Source organism: Mastacembelus armatus, chromosome 6, assembly GCF_900324485.2.
Source record: "Mastacembelus armatus chromosome 6, fMasArm1.2, whole genome shotgun sequence".
Taxonomy (NCBI): Eukaryota; Metazoa; Chordata; class Actinopteri; order Synbranchiformes; family Mastacembelidae; genus Mastacembelus; species Mastacembelus armatus.
This window is the reverse complement of record NC_046638.1, coordinates 19,656,331-19,676,776: the sequence shown is the minus strand read 5'-3', so window position 1 is coordinate 19,676,776 and position 20,446 is coordinate 19,656,331. Positions and strand designations below refer to the sequence as shown.

Here is a 20,446-nt window from a genome sequence, read left to right as displayed (position 1 = left end):
ATTTGAGAACACCTTTCTAAACTGTTTCTAAGGTATTTCTAAGGATTTTCTTTCAAGGTAGGAAGGGAAAACATGACTTCGTCAAAATCATTTATTCTATCAGTTTCCTTCAATATTCTTTTTTTTGTCTATACATAAAGCTTGTCACAAAAGAATACATACATTCATTAGAGAGATTAAGAAAAGTAAAACGAGAACTGGCAGACGCCTGATCCAGTTTAATGATCAATATTTAATAAAGAAACAAAACAAGGCAACTATGGCAAAGCCTAGTGTTACACCTAAACTGGCAGTAGAATGAACCAACAGAAAAGCAGCTGAGAGTAAATATATGACAGACAACAATCAGTTTAAACAAGCCCCACTGAGACAAGATTAGAAAAAGTTGGTTAAGAACTACTTGTACAGTGTGAGTAGGTAGGCGAGAAAGACTACACTTACCAGTGGTCAGAGCTTGTTAAAAAGCTGTTACACACAAAACTGATTTGTTAACATTTGTTTATTTCTCACTGAACAGTCATATTCAGTGATGGAAATCCTGTACGGTTACAATGGAACGACATAAGAGAAGGGAAAGAAAGGATGGTGTGCAGTTTGTCCTGTCCTGAAAAGCGAAAAAGACTATTTAAAAAAAAAAAAAAAAAAAAAAAAAAAAAAAAAAAGATGAAATGTGGATTTTGCTTGCTAACAGTCATTTCTGTTGCAACCTGGCAGCTTTAAACTTCGACACCCTTTTCGGAATCTGCTGGGGTGGAGAGACGTCGGGGACCACTTCCTCCTGTTTCCTTTCCAGTATGGTGGGCAGAGCTGGTGGGGTGATGGTCAGATAGGGGACTGCTGAAGGCATCGGGTCCTTTTCGATTACTGTGCCTGAAAAAGCCTGAAGAAAAGACAAAGACATTTTCATGCTGTGTTTTCTTATTGACATTGCCTCTTGTGACTGACATTTAACGCTGGCTGACCACATGCATCTTCCATTTTACCTTAGAAAAAGGTGTCTGGGAGTTTTGTTATGTTCTCAAGGGATTTGAGGCTCAAAGGTGTTACTTTCATAAACCATTTCATAATAAACTTACTGTATACTGTAGAGTCCTTCATACTGTAAATGAGAATAAAGACTATACAAAAAAAAACCGACAGACAAAAAGACAGTGAGAAGCAAAACAACAACAAAGAAAACCGTGTGTCTTTTACCTCAAATCGGCTGGGGGGATGCAGGGGCACTGCTGTGGGGCTGTCTTCTTCCGTGATGCCGTCACTGGTGTCGCTGTGTGTCGCCTCATCATGGCTGAAACTGCGTCCCATCATCCGTCGCTCTTCAAAGTCTGCTGTGCTGCTCTCGCTCGTGTCACTGCACACGCTGTTCTCTCGGCTCCGTGACTTTAGGATGGACTTTCTGGGGATGGGTTCCCCGTTCTTCACATCTACAAACAACCTGGCAAACAATAATCAGCCAGTTTCACTAAGTGCATCAATGGTAATTCAATAATTTAGATTTAGTGCCCAGCCCTACTGTGTTATTTTTACCTGTAAAGGTCTGCTGGTGTTGTGATTTTGTGAAGTTCATGATGGGAGTGTCCGTTATTGTGACCATTTTTCTTTTTCCTCTTTGAATGTTCTTTCTGCTCTTTTCTTTCACTGAATTTCAACGTGGTGTTTTTTCCTGTGTTTATCCTCACCTAAAGCACAAGGCAGCAGCAGTAAAGTCATCAACACAGAACTAAACTGCAATAACTGCAATAAAAAATAAAAAGAGATCAAATATAAATTGTCTGACCTTCTTAGGTTCGACTGTGTGAGAGAAAAAGATGGTAGGCAAACAGGTGCCTTCCTCATCGTCGTCCTCTTTGCTGTCTCCATTGGGTGGCTCATTTATGTGAGTCACGGTGCTCCAGCTTGGCTTCAGACTTTGTCCATTTACACGAGGTGCAACATTTGTCTCCTTCTCCTCTTCTGAGGATGAGGATGATTTGTCATCACCATTCATGTCTGCATTATCAGACAATCTGAAGAAAAAAAACATGAAGTAATATCAAAGCCTTACAAGACCTAAGATACTGAAAAACTCTGTGCGTTCATGTACCTGTCCTGCTCGTCTTGTAGCTCCTCCAGTTTCTCGAGTTCATCCAATCTAGCCCACAATTCCTCCTCAGTCAAGATGCCCTTTCTGCTCCCTGCGTGTCTGCAGTCTTCTTCTTTCTCCTCATACTCTTTCAGATCCGACACTGCATCAAACTTGGGCTTGGAATGTGGTTTGTGAGCTATTCTTTGCTTTCCTGTTAAAGAAGAAAAACAATGTAAAGGAAATGTTTAGCCTAAATGTCAGTCTGAGTTTGGTGTAGAACTATGGTATTAATTGGAGGCTTTCTCTGCCTTCTCATAAGACCTACAACATGTACAAGTAAAATGATGGAAAAAAAATATACCTTTGGTGACAACAGAATCATCGTCTCTGACTTCTTCTCTGATGTCAACACAGTTCCCTTTACCCTAAAGAACAAGCAGAGTCAGAGTCAGTACCTTTGTCCACACTTACACTTTATGCAATATCTTATCTACAAGAACACTCATAGTAACAAAACATACAGCAGAAATGGTTTCCAAATCCTTCGCAAACCCAACTCTGGCTTCAAAGTTCTTCATTGTCTTGGAGAGAGCATCAAGTTCACTCTTCACATCTGCAGAAAAAGGTCCACTATTATCAGAATGAATCAAGAAATTTGGAGACAGACCAATAAAAACCACTGTTGAAAAACTGGCTGGAGGCTTATAAAGAGATAGAAAATAAAATGCTTTACAATGACAACCAGCTGTGAAAGAGTTAAAATCCTAAACAAGTTGGGGGGAAAATTTTGAAAAATGATGACACAAACAGTTCATAATATCTTCTGCCCTGAATACTACTCCGGATCATTAAATCTTCACAACAATTAAGCCCTTTTACTAATAGCAGCAGAGGGCCCTTGTTTCCATGGCGATCGGGAGCCCCTCCAGTCAGTACATCAACTGGAAGTGAGGAAAGGTCAAACACAGAAGGCCTGACAATTCAGCTGCTGTCTGACACATTTCGGCTAGCTATGTTTGTATTAGAGCACTTAGCTCTGTAATAGCAGGGTGGGCAGGGTCAGGAGGTAGGAGGGGAAGAGGGGAGGCAGACGGCTGCGGATGGGCTGTAGCAGCACATTTCTGCTTCACTAAACATTCTAATAATGTTCACATCAGAGATCGTTACTTGGGCCCATTTGACTTGGTATGAGATTTTCAGACCTAAAATGAGCAGCAGGGGAAAACACACAAGACAGTATAGCTACACAGTATCCATGTTAACATTTATTTTCTCTTTTTCTTTCATGCTTTAGATCAAACTATGTTGCACGACAGGACACGATTTGAATGTAAGGCAAAAGAAGAAAACGTATGGTTTATAAGAAAGGCTGTGACAATGGTGGCCTGTTATGTATGAATCCAAGAGCAGCAGAGTGGAAGAGTGATGCAGATGTGGCTGGCAGCAACAACACTCTAACCACATGTGAAATAAAACATTCTGCAAGTTAAAAATAATGCAACACTTCGGTAAAATTAATGCAAGAGGTTTTACAGTTACAGTTCTCGTCATACTATGAATAAAAACAGATTAACTTTTAGAGATAAACCAAAGTTTATCATTTCAGTGTTCAGAGAACCTACTCAGCTTTGATGCACCAACACCCTCTGCTGGATGAACAACAGTAGTGCTGAGTGAGAACAGTTAATAACGAGCAACAAAGCCATCTGTTTTGGGAGAACAAACAGCCATTTTAAAAACAGACTCACATTTCATCCTGTGATCAACAATTGTCTGCGCCTGCTTGGCTGAGCACTTAGCAAACCAGTTGTCACCAAGCAACACTGTGACCTCGTTGGTGTGCACCAGTTTCCCAGGCATGAAGGCCAGAGGGCCGAATGGCACCTGTTTATAGCACAGTGGACGGAACAACGGAACAAGATCAGAATGGAGGGGGAGAAGAAAACAAACAAAAAAAAAAAAGGTAGCAGAATGTGGACATGAAAGTAGGAAAAAAGAAGAAATAACAGTGTCAGTAAAAACATTGACACATAATATATTTAGGTTCTGCTTCTGCAAATTTAAGAATATCAGCCCAGCACGTGACACTAGTAAATCGTAAAGCTGCTATTTGTAAGATGAATTAGTCCTTAACTAACCCACAGTGTATGAATTGTTCAACTGCATGGTCTGGTATGGTGTGCATTTTCAACAAAGTTTCCACTCACCATGATATCATAAGACAGCTGATCTGGAAGAGTTTTAAGGCGGTCATTCAGGGCTTCATAGTCACCTGATACCTTCTTCCTGCAAAACCAAAGATTTACAATGATATTAGGCCAATAAACATTCAAATAAATGTTTTCTCATTTGAAGCCACAGCTTTCTTCTAAAGCCATTATTATCCAGTTTGGTTTGTTTGACTTATTCCAAAATAAGTCACAATGGGTACAATGATATTCCATTAGCACAGACATTATAAAACTAAAAGGAGTATTTGACATTTTCCAAAGTTGGAGGGAGTAAGATTTAATGTGCCATATTCAGAATTATATCTTGCTACCAAAGCATTTCACTGGGCAATAAAGCTTTAAACACAATAGAAAAGTAATGGATTCATATTGAAAATGCACAAGTCTGTCCTCAAAACCTCATTTCATATATATTTCGAAAGCATAAAAGCATAAATTCTGTTATGGTACAAAACTTAGCAACAACATGGAGAAAATGAAGCAAATTTTTGAGTGAGCCAATATCACTTCCAGAAAAACATGTCTTTATGGAACAACTCTTGGATATCTCTCTCAAAATGTATCATTAAACTGGGTTACACAGAGACACTAAAGCAGTTACTGATTTAATGAGTGGAAACAACTTTATTCCTTGGACTGACTTGGAAAACAAATTTGGTCTGTTGAATGCATAAGTATGTGCAACTCAGAAGCCTAATCCAAACTTCTGATTTAAATTCATTTGGACAGAAGAGCAATCTTGAGAAAATTAATCTGATTCAGAATCCAATAATAAACTAACAGATAAAGTTTACAAAACACTGCAGAAAGCAAATCCTGCAGATATTTTGTTAACTACTAAAACATAATTTTGTTGGAATTTAATAGGATATATTAGTCAATTACAATTTAAGTTTAATCCGATATAAGTTACATGCTGAACCTCAGAGAAGGAGAAATATATGTGGGAATTGTATTAAATGTAGATGTTCAGATTCATTGATTCATGCCTTTAGGGAAAATTTAAAAGATATGGTTTGATATAGAAGAGTGGTTATCAGTTGTAGTGTGGGTGAAATTTAATTAGCATCCATCAGTTTATTTGTTTCAAGATATATTACAGGATACAGTGAAGTGTCAGAGGAGTTATTCTTTTCTCATAAAGGGAATTCAAGAAAAACAGGAAATCCACATACCCTTCTACAATATCACTGGAAAAGAGATATGATTTTTTATTTGAAAATGGACAAGAAAAAAAAAAAACTCAATGTGAAATCACATGGGAAGCATCACAAACACTGAGCAAATAAAAACTGTTTTCTCTCTCCATCTTTGTTCTTTTCTTTTTCTTTTTTGGAAGGAGAATTTTCATTATTGATATTTTAACGGTCGAAGTAATATGTATTTGAAATTTTATGTAGAGTGCATAATATGTTGATTTAGAATTCATGCTCCTAATTATTGTTGACCAGATATGAAGATCTGGACGTGGGGGATTGTTTATGTTATATATGGAGTAAATGTAACTTGCGTTGTTATGCCTGTTTTATATTTCTGCTTGTAATGGTTTGGGAGTCTTTGTTTTGTACATTTAAGAAATGTATGTGATATATGCTGAATAAAATGGAAAATCTAAATAAAATACTTAAAACAATGGGAATAATGGGATGACAATAGCTACAGGGTAACAGGAGAGTGACTTCAGACATTTCCCAGTCTCCGGAGCCTCGATGTAAGCAAAGTGGACTCAAGAGGCCCACTTGTTTGTAGCTGGAGTCATTGGTGACTATTTTTGAAACCAGTCAGCACAGAGCTACAGCAATAGAAAAACATCTATGTGGGTTTAGTACCTGATATGTTGTGTGTGTAAGATTAGTTAAGCTGTTGTGAACGCACAATATAAACATACAACAAAGAGGGGGAATGTTGCAAAATGGGTGTTGTGAAAAACAGGACTTTATCACAGAATACATTTAGATATTTATAAAAAGCACAGGTGTAAATCATGAATTAACAGTCACCACTTCAGTTTCAGGGTTCAGGTGTTATTCATTGCTGGTTCACTGTCACACTGTCATGGTTTGCTGGCCCAGTGTGATACCACAGAACAGAGTCACTGTTAATGTCATTGGTAACATCTGTGCTTTTCCTATCTTAACAAGTCTAAATGTCTGCTATGGTACAAGGCCTAGCAAAGTTTTGTTTAAACAATTGGCTCAATCAAATGTAGGCTACTTTACACAATATACAATAGACTAGATGCATCAGTTCATAGATAAAAAGAGTAGAATAATGGACTTTATCTTTCTAATGCAATATTCTGACGACAAACATTTGATCACACTTTTGTTGCTCATATTTGAACCGGACGTCACTCATTGTACTTTCATTGAGAACCTTAATACCATTACTAACAGTATTTGTAATCAATACAACTAAGACTACTAGCATTACAGTGGTGGTGCATGCACACAGGTGTTTCTATGTGATCTACCCGAGTACAACTCTTCCTGGGACTATATGGGTCTGTATATACTGTTCTTGTTCAGTGACATCTTCCTCATGCTCCTGTTAGTTTGGTTAATTCTGTTCAGGTGGAACAACCAACTTTTATCTTTCCAAAAAGACTTTTTCCACATGAAAAGGATTCTGTCTGTCACAAGAGGACAGGCACATGGTGAATGCAATAAAATTATCTACTCACTAACAACGCAATTCCATTTATCTGCTTCAGGTTCAGGTTCCTGGTTTTGTGCATGTCACACTATCATAACTTCCTGCAATATAACTGAGCCATCATTAATGGCATATCTGCACATTTTCCTGCTCTATAAAGGCCTTGGAAAAAGGCCTGAGTTTGGTGTAGTGCTGCACCATATCTATGCCCCAACTTCAACTTGAACAGCAGTCTAATGGAGTGGAACAGAATGAAATTAAATTTTATTGTCTACAAAGGTGGAAAATTGTTTTTTGCCCATCCAGCGATTCATAACTGGAAACCACTATGTGCATGTGGGCCCTTTGCTTATGCACAGAAAATGCTCTTTCTTGCTACTGCATTTGGGATTCAGGGATAAACGGGCTAAATATGGCATACTTAAAACAAATGCCTCTGATTGGTCAGGGAGTGTCTAATTTGTTGATTTTGACCAGAGATGGCACTTTAAATGCAAAGCACCAATATTGCACACAATCATGCTTGATTAACTGTGGAAGCCAAACCCGTGGTTATTATTATAAAACAAATGAACACACAAACTCTGCTGACATAAAGGAGAGCCGATTATGACCGAAGCTTCATCTCTGGGTGAAATATTCATTTAATTTCCTTTTCAAATTGCTTGTATTCATATTTATGGATCACTCAGTGACAAGCAGGTGCAGCACAGCCGAGCCACTTCTGGTCCTTCAAAAACTTGGCTCTGCCTAACCTCATTCATTTTTTATGTGGTAGAGTTTGTGCAGAATAGGACAACAATTATTACTACAAAAATGTTGTCTTTGAGGTAAACCAAAGTCAGCCCTCAAAATAAAAGCAAGTTTGCAATCACTTTTCTTTGCACAGATTCACATATTTTCAAGTACTGCATTAGAATGTGTCGCCTTAAGTGACATCAAGAGTTTTCATAGTTCACTCAAAAGCAAACAAAAACAAAAACGAAACAAAAAAAAACTAAAGATGCTATTGCTACATAACTGCTGAAATAGTACATGGGACCTTCATCATGCTTACCAGTGCTGAATCCGACTTTCATAGTCTTTCACCACCTGTTTTAGGACAAATAATTTCAATATGAATCACAGTGAAAAATCTGTGCAACGTATGCATGTCAAGACTTTAATAGCCCTAAGGGGTTGTGGGAAAAGGGCAGATGTGACCCCCAGATATGCCACCCCCAGATTCCCAGTTCAAAAACATTTTGGATTAATGCATTTATTTGAACAATGCTGCAAATACATAAAGGACAAACACTGTGTAAGTTAGGGAGTCATGGCACAAAGGGGCAAACAGTTGGATGTATGCTGGTACATGGAAACCAACAAGTTTAGTGCAGCTTGAACACTAACAACATCAAATCATTTCAATACTGAGCAAGAAGAGGATGAGCAGAGAATCTCTTACACATATTAATGTAAGTATAATGTAGAATTTAACCTCAGCAACACAAAGGTGTCTTTTCCTAACTAATCTGTGACTGGTTTTGCATTTATCATGGGGGCTGTGAGGGACACACATCAATATGACAATAACTTAGAGGGATTTCGTTTCTCAAAGTTTGGAGGCCAAAGGCACAAGCCTGTGAGTCCAGGAAGGGAGCAGGAGGAGCTCAGACGTGCTCAAATCTTCCACCGTGCAACATTTACACCAGCACATGTGAGCGGCTGCCAGGGAGGAAGTTTCTCGAAAACGGACCGTCACAACAACGGACAAATTACAAATGTGACATGGAGTGCAGGTCGTGCACAAAAGTCTATATTTACTGTGAAAAGCACCTTAGGACCCACTCGTGGCTCAGAGACACTGGTGCACCGCGTGGTGGCTAACACAAGGCAGGGGTAACTAGCCAGCAAAGTGTTTGTGTCAACTGTGGAAATTACCTTCTCGTGTCCCTCTCGGAGCCTGGAAACTCCTCCGAGATGCTCCGTATTTATTTTACCTGTTTCAGCCATTGTCAACCCACGTTCACCACAGGAACCTGAGGTGTTTGCTGGGCCCAAACAAAGCTCAGGGGTTGCTGTGAGTCCTAAAGAAGTGTTTATGAATGCAGCAGCAGCGATTCCTGAGACCCGTTCTGCTCGTGTTCATCAATGGGGCAGTGATAGTTATCCACACTCTCTGAAGTGATATCATTTCACACGCTCATTTCAAGATATCTGCATGCTTTTCGAAAAATATCCGCGGTTTTAATATCCCAAGATTAGCAATTATTCCTCGTCACACAGGCTGCGCCATGCTCCTCGGTCCACCGTCAATACGTCAGCGGTAACAACGGAACTTCCGCTCCAACCATTCAAAATAAAACGACCTCATTGGTACAATTTAATGCTTAATGTAACGTGTTTGCTCAAAATACTAAAATAAATCAATACACAGAGATACATGAACAGAAGTTCCAGATCCGATAAATCCTATATTCCAGCAGATTACAATTCAATAAATTACTACTTACTCGGGGTCGTAAAAGTAGGTCTAGTAAGCGAATAAAGTTTACTAAAATGTAAAAAAAAAACCTTCATACAGAATGGTCTTTGTTAAATTATTGCTATTATAGCCTATTATTTTACTATTATTGATTTATTATTTGTTATTATTGATACCTTTTTTCAAATAGGAGTTAATTTAAATGTATTTATCTCATTTCAGATAATTCAATCTATAACAATGCATGTGTTTTATAAGCTGATCAAATCCGTACAGCAATCTCTCGTCCTTCTTCAGCCCCGTTTCATACTTCTATTTTGAAGTTAAAACATTGTATTTTCCGTTTTTCAGCCATATGACATGAACTTGACTCAGCTGCCCTCTAGTTCTCCCGGTGTACTCTGGGTAAATGTGGACGATTGCACAAATGTAAACAGTAGACGTGCTATAGCGAGATAAATGCTGCTGTAGCAAACACAAGTACCATTGTACCAAGCACAACCATGTGCAGCGGTTAATGTAGTGAAAAGGTAGCTGGGGGTTTAAATCTCCCCATGTCAGAAGGATCTGCCTTTAACTGCACGAACATCATGAAGACACATACTGACACACACAGGTCCACAAAACAGTTATAGTTAAGAGTAGAGAGCAATAAAAACTGGCGGAACAGTTGTAATGAACAATTGTTTCAGAAAATGCACATAATCCACTGAGCTCCAGCCCCCTTTCTGTTAGACCCTCATTGGCTGTCACTGTGGCTTTTAAATACAGTCGGAAATATCACAATTACCAGTCACATTATCAAAGGCAAATGACGCTCTGTGAAACAAGATTCCTTTCAAATACACACAAAATAAGACACAATGTACCCCTTAAAACATACCAAACAATTAGCGTTTGGATCCTTAAGGAAATGTGTCATAACAATTTTCAGGGGGTTGCTGTCAGATGCGATACGAAAAACACTAAATTAAAAGTGTGATCATCGCATGCACCCAATGATTTTTTTCCAACCAGGGATTTCAGGATTTGTCGAATTTCTCTGAACGCACCATTATTATTCTTCCCATAAAGCAGTGCGGCCATAGCAATGAGAAATCAGGAGCCACGGGCAACTGAGATTACGAACATACGATCAATAACTATCGATGAGGATTTCAAAATAAAGCAAGGTATAGTGATTACGTTTATAGCGGTTATTACAGCAGGCTGTGTCTCGCACTGAATGGACGTTATTTTGTAGAAATAAACACACTGTGTAACATTAGCCTTTGCCTTATACCATGTTATAATGTTAATGCTTTCTGATGCAGTCAATTATGTATATACTCTCTATAACAGCAGAATCTCTGTCTAATTACATTAGGAACATATACTAGTATGCGACACTGTTCTGTTTTCTATAGCTTTTAAATTTCTTCTTATGTCAATGTGATTTTCTATATTGTTGGTTTGTGAATGGCTACACATTATTTCCATTAATCTGATAATAATCTGATCTTGCATTCATCATTTCTGCGATATCTCCTAAAATTATAAATGTGATCCGCAGTATGTCTCATCGAATTGATGATGTTATGAAGCTGTGTTGTGAGTTATCTGCAAATCAGCAAATCCGGACCACAGTAAAAGGCTCTGGGAAGGGGGCAGCAGCAGCTGGAGGACTGGCTTTTGCTGGAGGGTTGGTTGGGGGACCTCTTGGTATTGCAGTTGGTAAGTAAAAAAATGCAACATGTCATATTTACTGATTCATAACTACTGGTAGACTGGAATCACCTTGTGTATGCTGATTTGTCACAGAATCATCTGATTCTTTGCAAATGTTAATGAGACGGAGCAGTTCAGTTGTTTTGAAACCATGTATTTCTGTAGGTGGTGCTGTCGGAGGCCTTTTGGGTTGCTGGCTGACCAGTGGACAATTTAAACCTCTGCCTCAGATCATCCTGGAGCTCAGTCCCCAGCAGCAGCAGAAGCTTTATGATGATCTCATGGTCATCCTGGGTGACATTCAGTGGACAGATCTGGTCCAGCTAACTGCTCTAGTGATGGGCAATGCTACCATGAAGCAGCAGCTCACAGCCGCTCTTCTCGGGTATGTCACCAAGGAACTCCAGGCAGAGGTGCACTATGTGGATTAGGAGCTGTAGAAACACTGGAAAACCTGGCCCAGAGGCCCCTGTGCTCAGGAGGAGAAATGTGAACTGGTTTTATGAATCTGGACATACTATTAATTAAATCTTATATTATACAATTGCACAGACAACATTACAATGCTGGTAATAGTTTACACCGTTGAATAGGGAGTTAAGAAATGATTGTGATTTAAAACAGTTTATAACAGCATTAATTTATTATGGTAAGTGCACTTATCAGTTGAAAGAATTATTTATTCATTAGGCATTGAAAGCTACTGATAACCATGTCTGGCTTTAAAAGTTAACTCTGAATTAAGGCCTGCAATAATGGCCTGACTACAGCTATACTGTAGCACTGCTCTCAAAAGGTACAGTCTACTGTCATATTTAATCACAGAGGATTATCCAATGACTGATGCCAACTCTACAATGGGAAATGGTTTTATATAATGTGTATTTAATTAGTTGAAATGTAAGAATTTACTTGCATGTGTGAACAGTTTATTTTTAAACAATCTCAATAAAAACAAAAAATACTTCAGTGGTTCATACAGCTCTACGTGGCACAGATCATTTTGTCTCACCATGATTACATCCATCTGTTACCCAATAGGGAGTTTTCTGATGTGCTTTTTTAATGCAGTTACTGGAAAAGAACAAGCACATTATCTGTTGGACCCATTAAAACAAAGAAAGATCCTACAAACAAGGAATGGCCACATGCTTCAGAAATAATGTTTTAAAGGATGTTTCAGGAGTAATACGACCCCGGATCTCTTCCAATTCTCCAGATACTCTTTTGGGACTTCCAGTGCCTTTTCTACATGATCTTATCTAAATCATTTTTTTTCAACCACGCCTTTTGGAGTTCATCTGTATGATCATTTAATAACTCAATATTTTGGAACCATAAAACTACACCCTACATGTATGTAGTCAATACTACACCCTAGAACAATGTATAAAACAGAAAGTTAATGTAGTGTTACGGGAACTGTTTATTACCTCAGCGTGTTTATGATTCAGCTGTAGTTTTTGAGGATGGTACATATTACATCTCTGTCGATCATAAATGAGCCCGATTGTAGTCCAGTAACCTCAAAAGTTGTGTTTCTAAAGATCCCTGTTAAGAAAGCTGGGAGTTAACACCACCTACCTAAGAATAGACTCATAATTGTGTAACTCATGTTATCTTTGTTCCTCTAAGAAGCCTTTTAAAATGCTAGTTTCATTCATCTGTTGCAGTTGAAATCTGTCTGTACTTTTAGTTCTGCTCCTGCTTACATTTTTTTTTCTGCACTTAAATTTTGTCTCAGTTGTGTTTTGCTTCCTCTTTTCTGTAAATCACCAGCTATGAAACCTTGTGTTAGAAGTTATAATACACAAATTTATTATATGCCACTGACATATAGATATATATATATATATATACACACACACACAATTATATGACTCCTACAAATATCGCAACATCTAACATGACAGACTACTTTGCAGTGAAACAAAATTAGTGGAATAATCTAAGAGAATCATTTTTTAAAAATATATCAAAAAGCAGTAATTCAATAATACAGTTGGCAATATCTCTTTATTAGTGAATACACATATTTGATGCCACTCTCAACTTTATGATAAGGCTATTTAAAAATACATCATACAGAGAGGGGCTAAGACAAAGCTCCAGTATTTATCCAACAATGACTGTGTCATCATCAGGGAATTCATAGTAGGGAACCTCCAGGTTCAAAGGAGCAGGTCCCTTTCTTATTCTCCCTGAAGCATCATAGTGGGAGCCATGGCAAGGACAGTAGTACCCTCCAAAATCTCCTGCATTGGCAATGGGCACACAACCCAGATGGGTGCACACACCAAGAACAATGACCCACTTGGAGTTGAGTACTCTATCCTTGTCATGCTGGGGGTCACGCAGCTCCGCAATATTCACAGCCTCTTCTGTGGTGATTTCCTTCTCTGTGCGGTGACGGACAAACAGGGGTTTTCCTCTCCACTTGAAGGTCATGTTTTTGCCTTCAGGGATGTCGCTGAGCTTGATCTCAATCTTGGACAAGGCCAGGACATCAGCTGATGCACTCATGGAGGAGACAAACTGGGTGACCACCGTCTTGGCTGCATAGACGCCTACCACAGCAGTCGCTCCAGTGACAAGGTAGGAGAAGGCCCTTCTTCCATCAGTACTCTCCACGGAGGACTTGTTTGGGTCCACAACCTCGGGACGACGGTAATCTGTGAAGTCAGGAATCTTGATGTCTGTGTGAGCAAGGCGGGTCGCTCCAGAAGCTGGAAACGAAAAATATGGTTTAGTTATGAAAGAAAGAGGCAGTAGTAGACTGTAAACTATACAGTATCATTTAAAACCTGTGTGTTTGTCACACTGCATTCTCCTATTCAAGAGTTTATTAATAATAGTAATTAATAGTAAATCTAACAATGACCAATAATGACACAGCTGTGAGACTGTAAAATGAATACCTTTCCTTTAAGCACAGAAGTAAATTTAAACAATTTACATAGTGTATGTTCATAACTATTTGTGATTATACATTACTAGAGGAACACATTTTAAAAAACAGTCTACATTAGGACAGATCATAATCATTTAATCTAACAATTATTTTCTCAATTAACTTTTAAAAAGAGTAAAAACACTCCTACCAGAATGTATGCAGTTTGGCATCTTAGAAAATCATGTATTCACGTCTTAAACCTGAACCATTGAATAGGTGACATTTTGCTTAAAAAACACAGACCAACACAATTATTGCTTGTTATCTTATTTCTATATTATTTTCACTAAAAAAATTCTCAACTCAAAAGTATTTTTCAACAAGGATCCATATCTTAGTTTGAAAGTTGTTTATCACGTTTGTTTTTATTTCTGTGACAGCAGGTAGATTTAAGGTAGGTTTGTCACATCTTCCTATGTCCTGCTAGCCATAGCATGTTTTTAGCAATAGTGCTAGTCTGCAGTTTGCTATAAATAAAACTGTCTAACATGGACATATTCATTGTAAGATGTAGCTGCAGCTCGGTAACCTCTGGCTAATGGTCATAACCGCAGGTTTCGGCCTTACCCGCAGCAGGCACCAAGTCCTTAGCTCCAGGCAGTACCAGGCTTTTAACTGTGTGTTTCGTCGCCTGCAAATACGGGGAAAGAGCCCCGGAACGAGCGGCAATGGACATCATCTTCGCCCAAAGTAAGAGCCTTCCACCCGGCAGCAGCTGGGGGACACGACCTTGCGTGATCAAATCTTTGGCTCACCACTTTCATCTGCTTTACCGGAAACACGCTCCGCCTTTACAACGTTCCGCATTAGGACAGGTTTGGACGATATGCCGTGTGCGTTTTGTTATAGTGTAGTTTAGAGGTATTATTAAATAGAGTTGCCACACGTATTTACCGAGAACATACAGTGATAGCTTCATACAAAATGGTAACAGCCAAGCACAAATTTACACTAAGGTCTAATTTAGTACAGTCATTTCTGTAAGGCAGCTTGATCCAGGGGTCCTCGTGATGTAAACACGGGTCCTTTCACAAATTGCGGAGACGAGCTACACAATGGTAACCTGAGAGAGAGAGAAAACTGGAAATAAAAATGAAAATACCAAAAAGAAAACTCTTCCTTCTCATTATTTTTGCATATGTGGCATTTTCCCTTTATGCTGCATATAATGTCTTCTTCAGCACTAAAGTCATCTCTCGCGTTCACAGGGTGGTGAAGACAGTAGCACCCTCAGGTGATCTCCATTTACACACTCGCCATTTAGTCCCTTTCGCATAAATTCCCATTTAAGGCTGGTCTCTTTTTATTTTTTCGGATGATTCAGGCGTGTACTGATAAAGTGGATGGGGATTGTGTGTTGTCTATGCAGGCGGTGTCAGAGATGGCGGGGCCGTTTTACCATTTGTACCAGATGAGTGGAACCCGTGGGAGGATGAACAGGTGGAGTACAACTCTGCTCTGAAGAAAAGGAGAGAGGCTTTCAAACAGTACATGGGCCGAATTGACAAGAGCAAACCAAAAAGACACAAGGTCCAAATCTGGGGGAAAGCTGCCATAGGTAAGTCATAGTGTTGTGGGGTATCATCAAATCTGTCACAACATGCAGGTAAAGTCTGTGTTGTTATAAAGTTGCAATGCTGTGACTTTACAGTGGTGTTCATCCATTCGTCATTTGCTGTTTATCCTGGAACAGCCCGGGTCACACGGGTGCCCGGGCCAATCCCAGCTAACATTGGGCTAGAGGCAGGGTGCACGCTGGACCACAGGTGTCAAACTCCAGTCCTCAGGGGCCAGAGTATTCATCCAATCAGAGGCTGCAAGGGCAGGAATAGTTGAAAAACAAGAAGGACTGTGGCTGAACGCTCAGGGAGAACATGCAAATTCCAAACAGAAAGGCCGTGGTGTCAAATGAGATTTGAATGTGGAACCCATTTTCCTTATTTTAAAAATGCAGGTAATTAAAGGAAAGTACAATATCACTGACACAAAATAGAATAAAAGTTTTCTTGACTATAACTACCAAAAATTCTCAAAGGGTGGAGATAAAGTGAAACCTGAGAGCACACAGTGACACCAGGAGCCTGATCAATCATAACAGAAAATATGGTACCACTAAAAAATTTGCAACACAAAATGAACAGAAACTTTGCCTTATTTAAACAGCTGCTTTTTAAAAAACACGTGGGGCATAGTTGATACATTCGTAATGCGTTCTGTATGAGATGACACCTTTGATAGAATAGACTTGTATTACACCAGACACGCTAAATGCGTCTAAACACGTTCCTTGTCAATTGGCCCAAAGGTTTGAATTACACTCAGAGGTTGGATCTGTAAAATATATGGCATCGTTAGAAATATCCAGTGAATCAAATTATTGTTTTAAACATCACTTGTGTTTGTTGTCTTATATAGTTGATCGCTTTTGTACTGTCAGGTAAAGCCAGCTACCACCACAAGTATATTTCAGACCTTTGGGAAACACTGGGGTATTATGAGATCAACTCACTTTTAATCATGTTGACAAATTTAGTGCTGAATTTTCCAAAACCTCTTCAGGTGTTCAGACCCCTTCAGGAAACTACACAAAACTGATGATAGAATAATGAAAACATAGGAAATGGACAATACAGCAATGCAGAAATCACTCTGTTAAATGTAAAAAGTGAATGCAACTAGACACTATGTTTATGTAAATCTTGTATAAATAACAAAATAGCAATTCAACTCAACTCAACGAAACACAAGTTACTGAGAGAGTGTGCACCCAGTGACTCTGTGGACCTGCCCTGACCCTCACACAGAATTTTTTTTTGGCACTTTAGTTGGGAAGATAAAGTATTTCATGTAGGTTTTTTGTTAAATAGTGGCTGTTGGTGAGATCAGTGGAATTATACAACAATGGTGTCTGGACAACTGGCTGTCTCGGGAAACTGCTGAAATCCCAGCTGCCCACTGTAGCTTAACCTGAGCAGAAACAATGAAGATGCATCATGCCAAGTGTCTGTTCTTTAGCTGGGTGAAGTGGGGATTCAGGGACTCTTTAAAAGTGAACTAGTTCAGAGAGTGTTAATTCTCTTCTGTAACTAGTAATCCAGCAACTTAGCCTAAGCACGGCCTGATACATGTGCACTGCACAGTGTGAAAAGTCAAAACATCATTTAACATGAATACTGGGCTTTCATAGGATTGGTCACTCAGGTTTCAGCACATTTAACATTGTATTAATAATTGACACCTGGTAATATCAAGAGTGTCATCTTACAGTGCATACAGAAGGGGTACAATAAATATAAACTACATAAGACTGATTTACACTTTCATAAAATAATAGTACTCTGCATGCTGGTATTTCAACTTGGTAGAACATAACACTGAACCTTTTTTCTTCTCACAGGGCTTTACCTTTGGGAACATATTTTAGAAGGACCCCTTAATCCTACTGACAAAGTAGCACAATGGAGGGAGGGAGAACTGCAGTTAGGAAAGATTGATTTCAGGTAACAAGTCACAGATGAGATGTTAAAAACTGCCAAACCCAACAATCACTGAAGAGGCCTGAACATGAAACTTGTCCTTCCTCCATCCTCTCTTGCCTCTTTATCTTTAGTTTCTACACAGGTCCAGCTGTGGTCCAGGGCCACATCCCTCTGGATGTGAACAGCCTGGTTCTGGTTCTGAATGGCCGGGAGCAGCAGAAGGTCGCTTACTCTACACGGTGGCTAGAGCATGTTCAGGCTCTGGTACGGTCCCACACAGTTTCTCATGTGGCTGTGGTCCTGCTGGGCAATGAGCACTGCAATAATGGCTGGATCAGCCCACACTTAAAGAGAAATGGTGGCTTTGTAGATCTGCTGTTCCTAGTTTACGACAGCCCCTGGGTCAATGACAAGGACGTCTTCCAGTGGCCTCTTGGTGTCGCAACGTATGTCATCCTTTAGTAGGCTTATATCTCTTTCTGTATATCTACATCATTAGGGCTCAGTATCAATACATTAAATTGTAAAGGCGGTCTTTTTAATTAATATAATAATCTTAACATGTTCCTCTGTTTTTCTTTATGCAGATACAGGCAATTTCCTATGATCAGGCCTAATGCGCAATTGATTACCTCAAACAGGCCATACCTCTGCAATTTCTTAGGAACTGTTTACAAAAATTCCTCCAGAGAAACACTCATGCAGGTGCTGAAACAATCTGGCCTTGATAAAGAATGCATCACCACTGCCAGGGAGAAGTAAGTCTTTTGTCTGTATTGTTTAAAACTAAGAGGTTTATCTTTAGTCTTAATCAATTTTCTTTATATATTTCCTTTTGTATTATATACTTCAAATCACAGAACGTCAGCATATTCTTTAGAATTGTTACAATGAAAATGTAGCTGTGGTTGAGATAACTACACCATGACTTGTCTTAATGGAACAACACTGGAATATATCTTGCATATTTAGCACTGTGGGCTTAAGTGTCCTTTTCTCCCTCTTTGCCTCAGGTGGCTCCCACAGGAGACAGGAGACAGTCTGAGACGTTATCAAGCAGCTCTGGCCCAGAGTGAGCTCACTCTCTGCCCAGTCGGGATCAACACAGAGTGCTACCGCATCTACGAAGCCTGCTCTTATGGCTCAGTGCCCGTAGTGGAAGATGTACTGACACCTGGCACCTGTGCAGCAGGGCCCAGCTCCCCGTTACGTCTCCTCAAAGCTGCAGGTGCACCCTTCATCTTCATCAACGACTGGAAAGAACTGCCAGCCATCTTGGAGAGGGAGAGGGGAATGAATCATGAGCAGAGGGTGGATCGGAGGAGGCGGCTGTTGGAGTGGTACGCTGGCTTCCGTCAGCAGATGAAGGAGAGGTTCACTGAGGTCATCGAGGAGACTTTCTTCAAAAGCGGCTGATGCTAGTGCTTAATTAGCAAACCTTTAAAATATTAACCAGAGTTACGTTTAACATTATTTTAATTTATTTTGTGGCGTATGGAGCATTGTGATGTACTACTGGCATAGTGAACCTGGTGATGTTCAGTGTAATATTATAGTGCAGGTTAACATAAAAAGAATTATGTATGTAGTGAAACTTTAGGACTGCCAATACAAATCAGTGTAGAATCTGGCCCCAATGTCATTACTGCGCATTTATCATCTAGATGTTTACAATTGTGGAATGATCAGTTGCCTTTGCATATTAATTATATTATTTTAGGTGTGTTTTATATCTTTGTTTGTATGTACGTAATATTGTGTATTTTAAGGAAACTCTAAACATTAGGTGTAGACTGAGACAATATGTTTTTTTCTTTTTGGCCTTGTTTGAAAATGGTACACAAATCGATTTTGTATTGTGAGCAGCTGAGCGGCTAGAAAATGGGTGTTGTTATTGTGGCATGTCTTGCTTTTCTGGTTAAAACATAACACAAGCAAAAAATGGTAGATTTATTTAAATGCTGTGCTGCATGTTTTTTTTTTTTTTTTTTTGTATGGTGCAATAAAGTAAAATGGAGCATTGTCTTAATAGGAACTCTGTGGATATGCTTTCTTCTGTTTCCCTGCAGATGGCGCCGTGGACTAGTTCATTTTCAGGGTTTACATTACTATAATGAAGAAGCTTTTTGAAGTTGATCAAAAATGAGGGGTCAGTACTTAAGACATTTGACATTAACCAAATGAATATCTATCAGGCAATCCCATGCAAACAATACATTATCAAGAGTACAAGAGTGTAGCTGTTAATATGGGGGCCCTATTTTAAGTGGACCTTCTATGTTATGGCTCCCTGAAGCTAAGGGCCTCTGTATATAGTTTTTATACATCCTCCCAGTACAGCACTGGCGGTACAGCATTAAATGTCTGTCTGTTTGAAAAAATAAATCATACCTATATTGCTTTTGATTAAGTAAAGGAGCAGTGCCACTTTATAAATTACTTACCTCAGTTTAGTGTTAATGCCACAGTCATTGGCAGCCACTATACTACCAAGGGCTGCCACATTTTACCCTACATTTTCTGTTCCCCTTCAAATTTTCAGTGAGATACAGATGCCGTCTATTGTCAGAGGCAAATATGCAATATAATTATTGATAAGTAGGTTTCAGGGAAGGTTTTGGCTCCAGGTTGTCTTCACGCTGAGTCGAAAAACCACAGACTATAAACATTTTGTAAATGTGCCAAAACTTTTTATTGACTGAAGTGGGCGTGCCCTGTGCCTGGAGATGCAGCTCAATATAGTGAACATGCAAATAGGAAACAATTGAATTTACAATCTATGGTTAGTACGTTTATAAATAAAACGTGTTTAATGTATCTTTTTCGATTTGACTTTTGCACTGCACACTGTTTAGTTCCACAACCGGTTTTAGTGGCATACTACTACTG

At 39.2% G+C, this 20,446-nt stretch overlaps 4 protein-coding genes across 5 annotated transcripts; 2 read left to right on the top strand and 2 right to left on the bottom strand.

The window, feature by feature from the left end:
- Positions 1 to 202: 202 nt before the first annotated feature.
- On the bottom strand, positions 203 to 8,946 carry uri1 (URI1 prefoldin like chaperone). Its single transcript, XM_026311895.1, has 11 exons — positions 8,875 to 8,946; positions 8,009 to 8,043; positions 4,273 to 4,351; positions 3,814 to 3,949; positions 2,587 to 2,678; positions 2,427 to 2,490; positions 2,084 to 2,276; positions 1,778 to 2,006; positions 1,528 to 1,679; positions 1,195 to 1,435; positions 203 to 880 (listed from the first exon to the last, which is right to left on the bottom strand). The coding sequence occupies exons 1-11, from the start codon at positions 8,944 to 8,946 to the stop codon at positions 692 to 694; spliced, it is 1,482 nt and encodes a 493-aa protein (XP_026167680.1). The 3' UTR covers positions 203 to 691.
- Positions 8,947 to 10,488: 1,542 nt separating this feature from the next.
- On the top strand, positions 10,489 to 12,112 carry LOC113133054 (protein C19orf12 homolog). The gene is made up of 3 exons (XM_026311582.1): positions 10,489 to 10,590; positions 10,971 to 11,131; positions 11,291 to 12,112. The coding sequence occupies exons 2-3, from the start codon at positions 10,972 to 10,974 to the stop codon at positions 11,554 to 11,556; spliced, it is 426 nt and encodes a 141-aa protein (XP_026167367.1). The 5' UTR covers positions 10,489 to 10,590; position 10,971; the 3' UTR covers positions 11,557 to 12,112.
- Positions 12,113 to 13,122: 1,010 nt separating this feature from the next.
- Positions 13,123 to 14,896, bottom strand: LOC113133053 (cytochrome b-c1 complex subunit Rieske, mitochondrial-like). The gene is made up of 2 exons (XM_026311581.2): positions 14,646 to 14,896; positions 13,123 to 13,851 (listed from the first exon to the last, which is right to left on the bottom strand). Exons 1-2 carry the CDS (start codon positions 14,755 to 14,757, stop codon positions 13,241 to 13,243), a joined length of 723 nt encoding a protein of 240 aa, XP_026167366.1. The 5' UTR covers positions 14,758 to 14,896; the 3' UTR covers positions 13,123 to 13,240.
- A 156-nt stretch (positions 14,897 to 15,052) lies between these two features.
- rxylt1 (ribitol xylosyltransferase 1) lies at positions 15,053 to 19,748 on the top strand. 2 transcript variants are annotated; one of them, XM_026311579.2, is made up of 7 exons: positions 15,053 to 15,136; positions 15,287 to 15,312; positions 15,448 to 15,636; positions 17,476 to 17,578; positions 17,689 to 18,003; positions 18,145 to 18,315; positions 18,571 to 19,748. In XM_026311579.2, the coding sequence occupies exons 3-7, from the start codon at positions 15,570 to 15,572 to the stop codon at positions 18,971 to 18,973; spliced, it is 1,059 nt and encodes a 352-aa protein (XP_026167364.1). In that variant the 5' UTR covers positions 15,053 to 15,136; positions 15,287 to 15,312; positions 15,448 to 15,569; the 3' UTR covers positions 18,974 to 19,748. The 2 variants fall into 2 exon arrangements, with proteins under 2 accessions (XP_026167364.1, XP_026167363.1); XM_026311578.2 differs by having other exon boundaries at positions 15,087 to 15,312; positions 18,571 to 19,568.
- Positions 19,749 to 20,446: the final 698 nt, after the last annotated feature.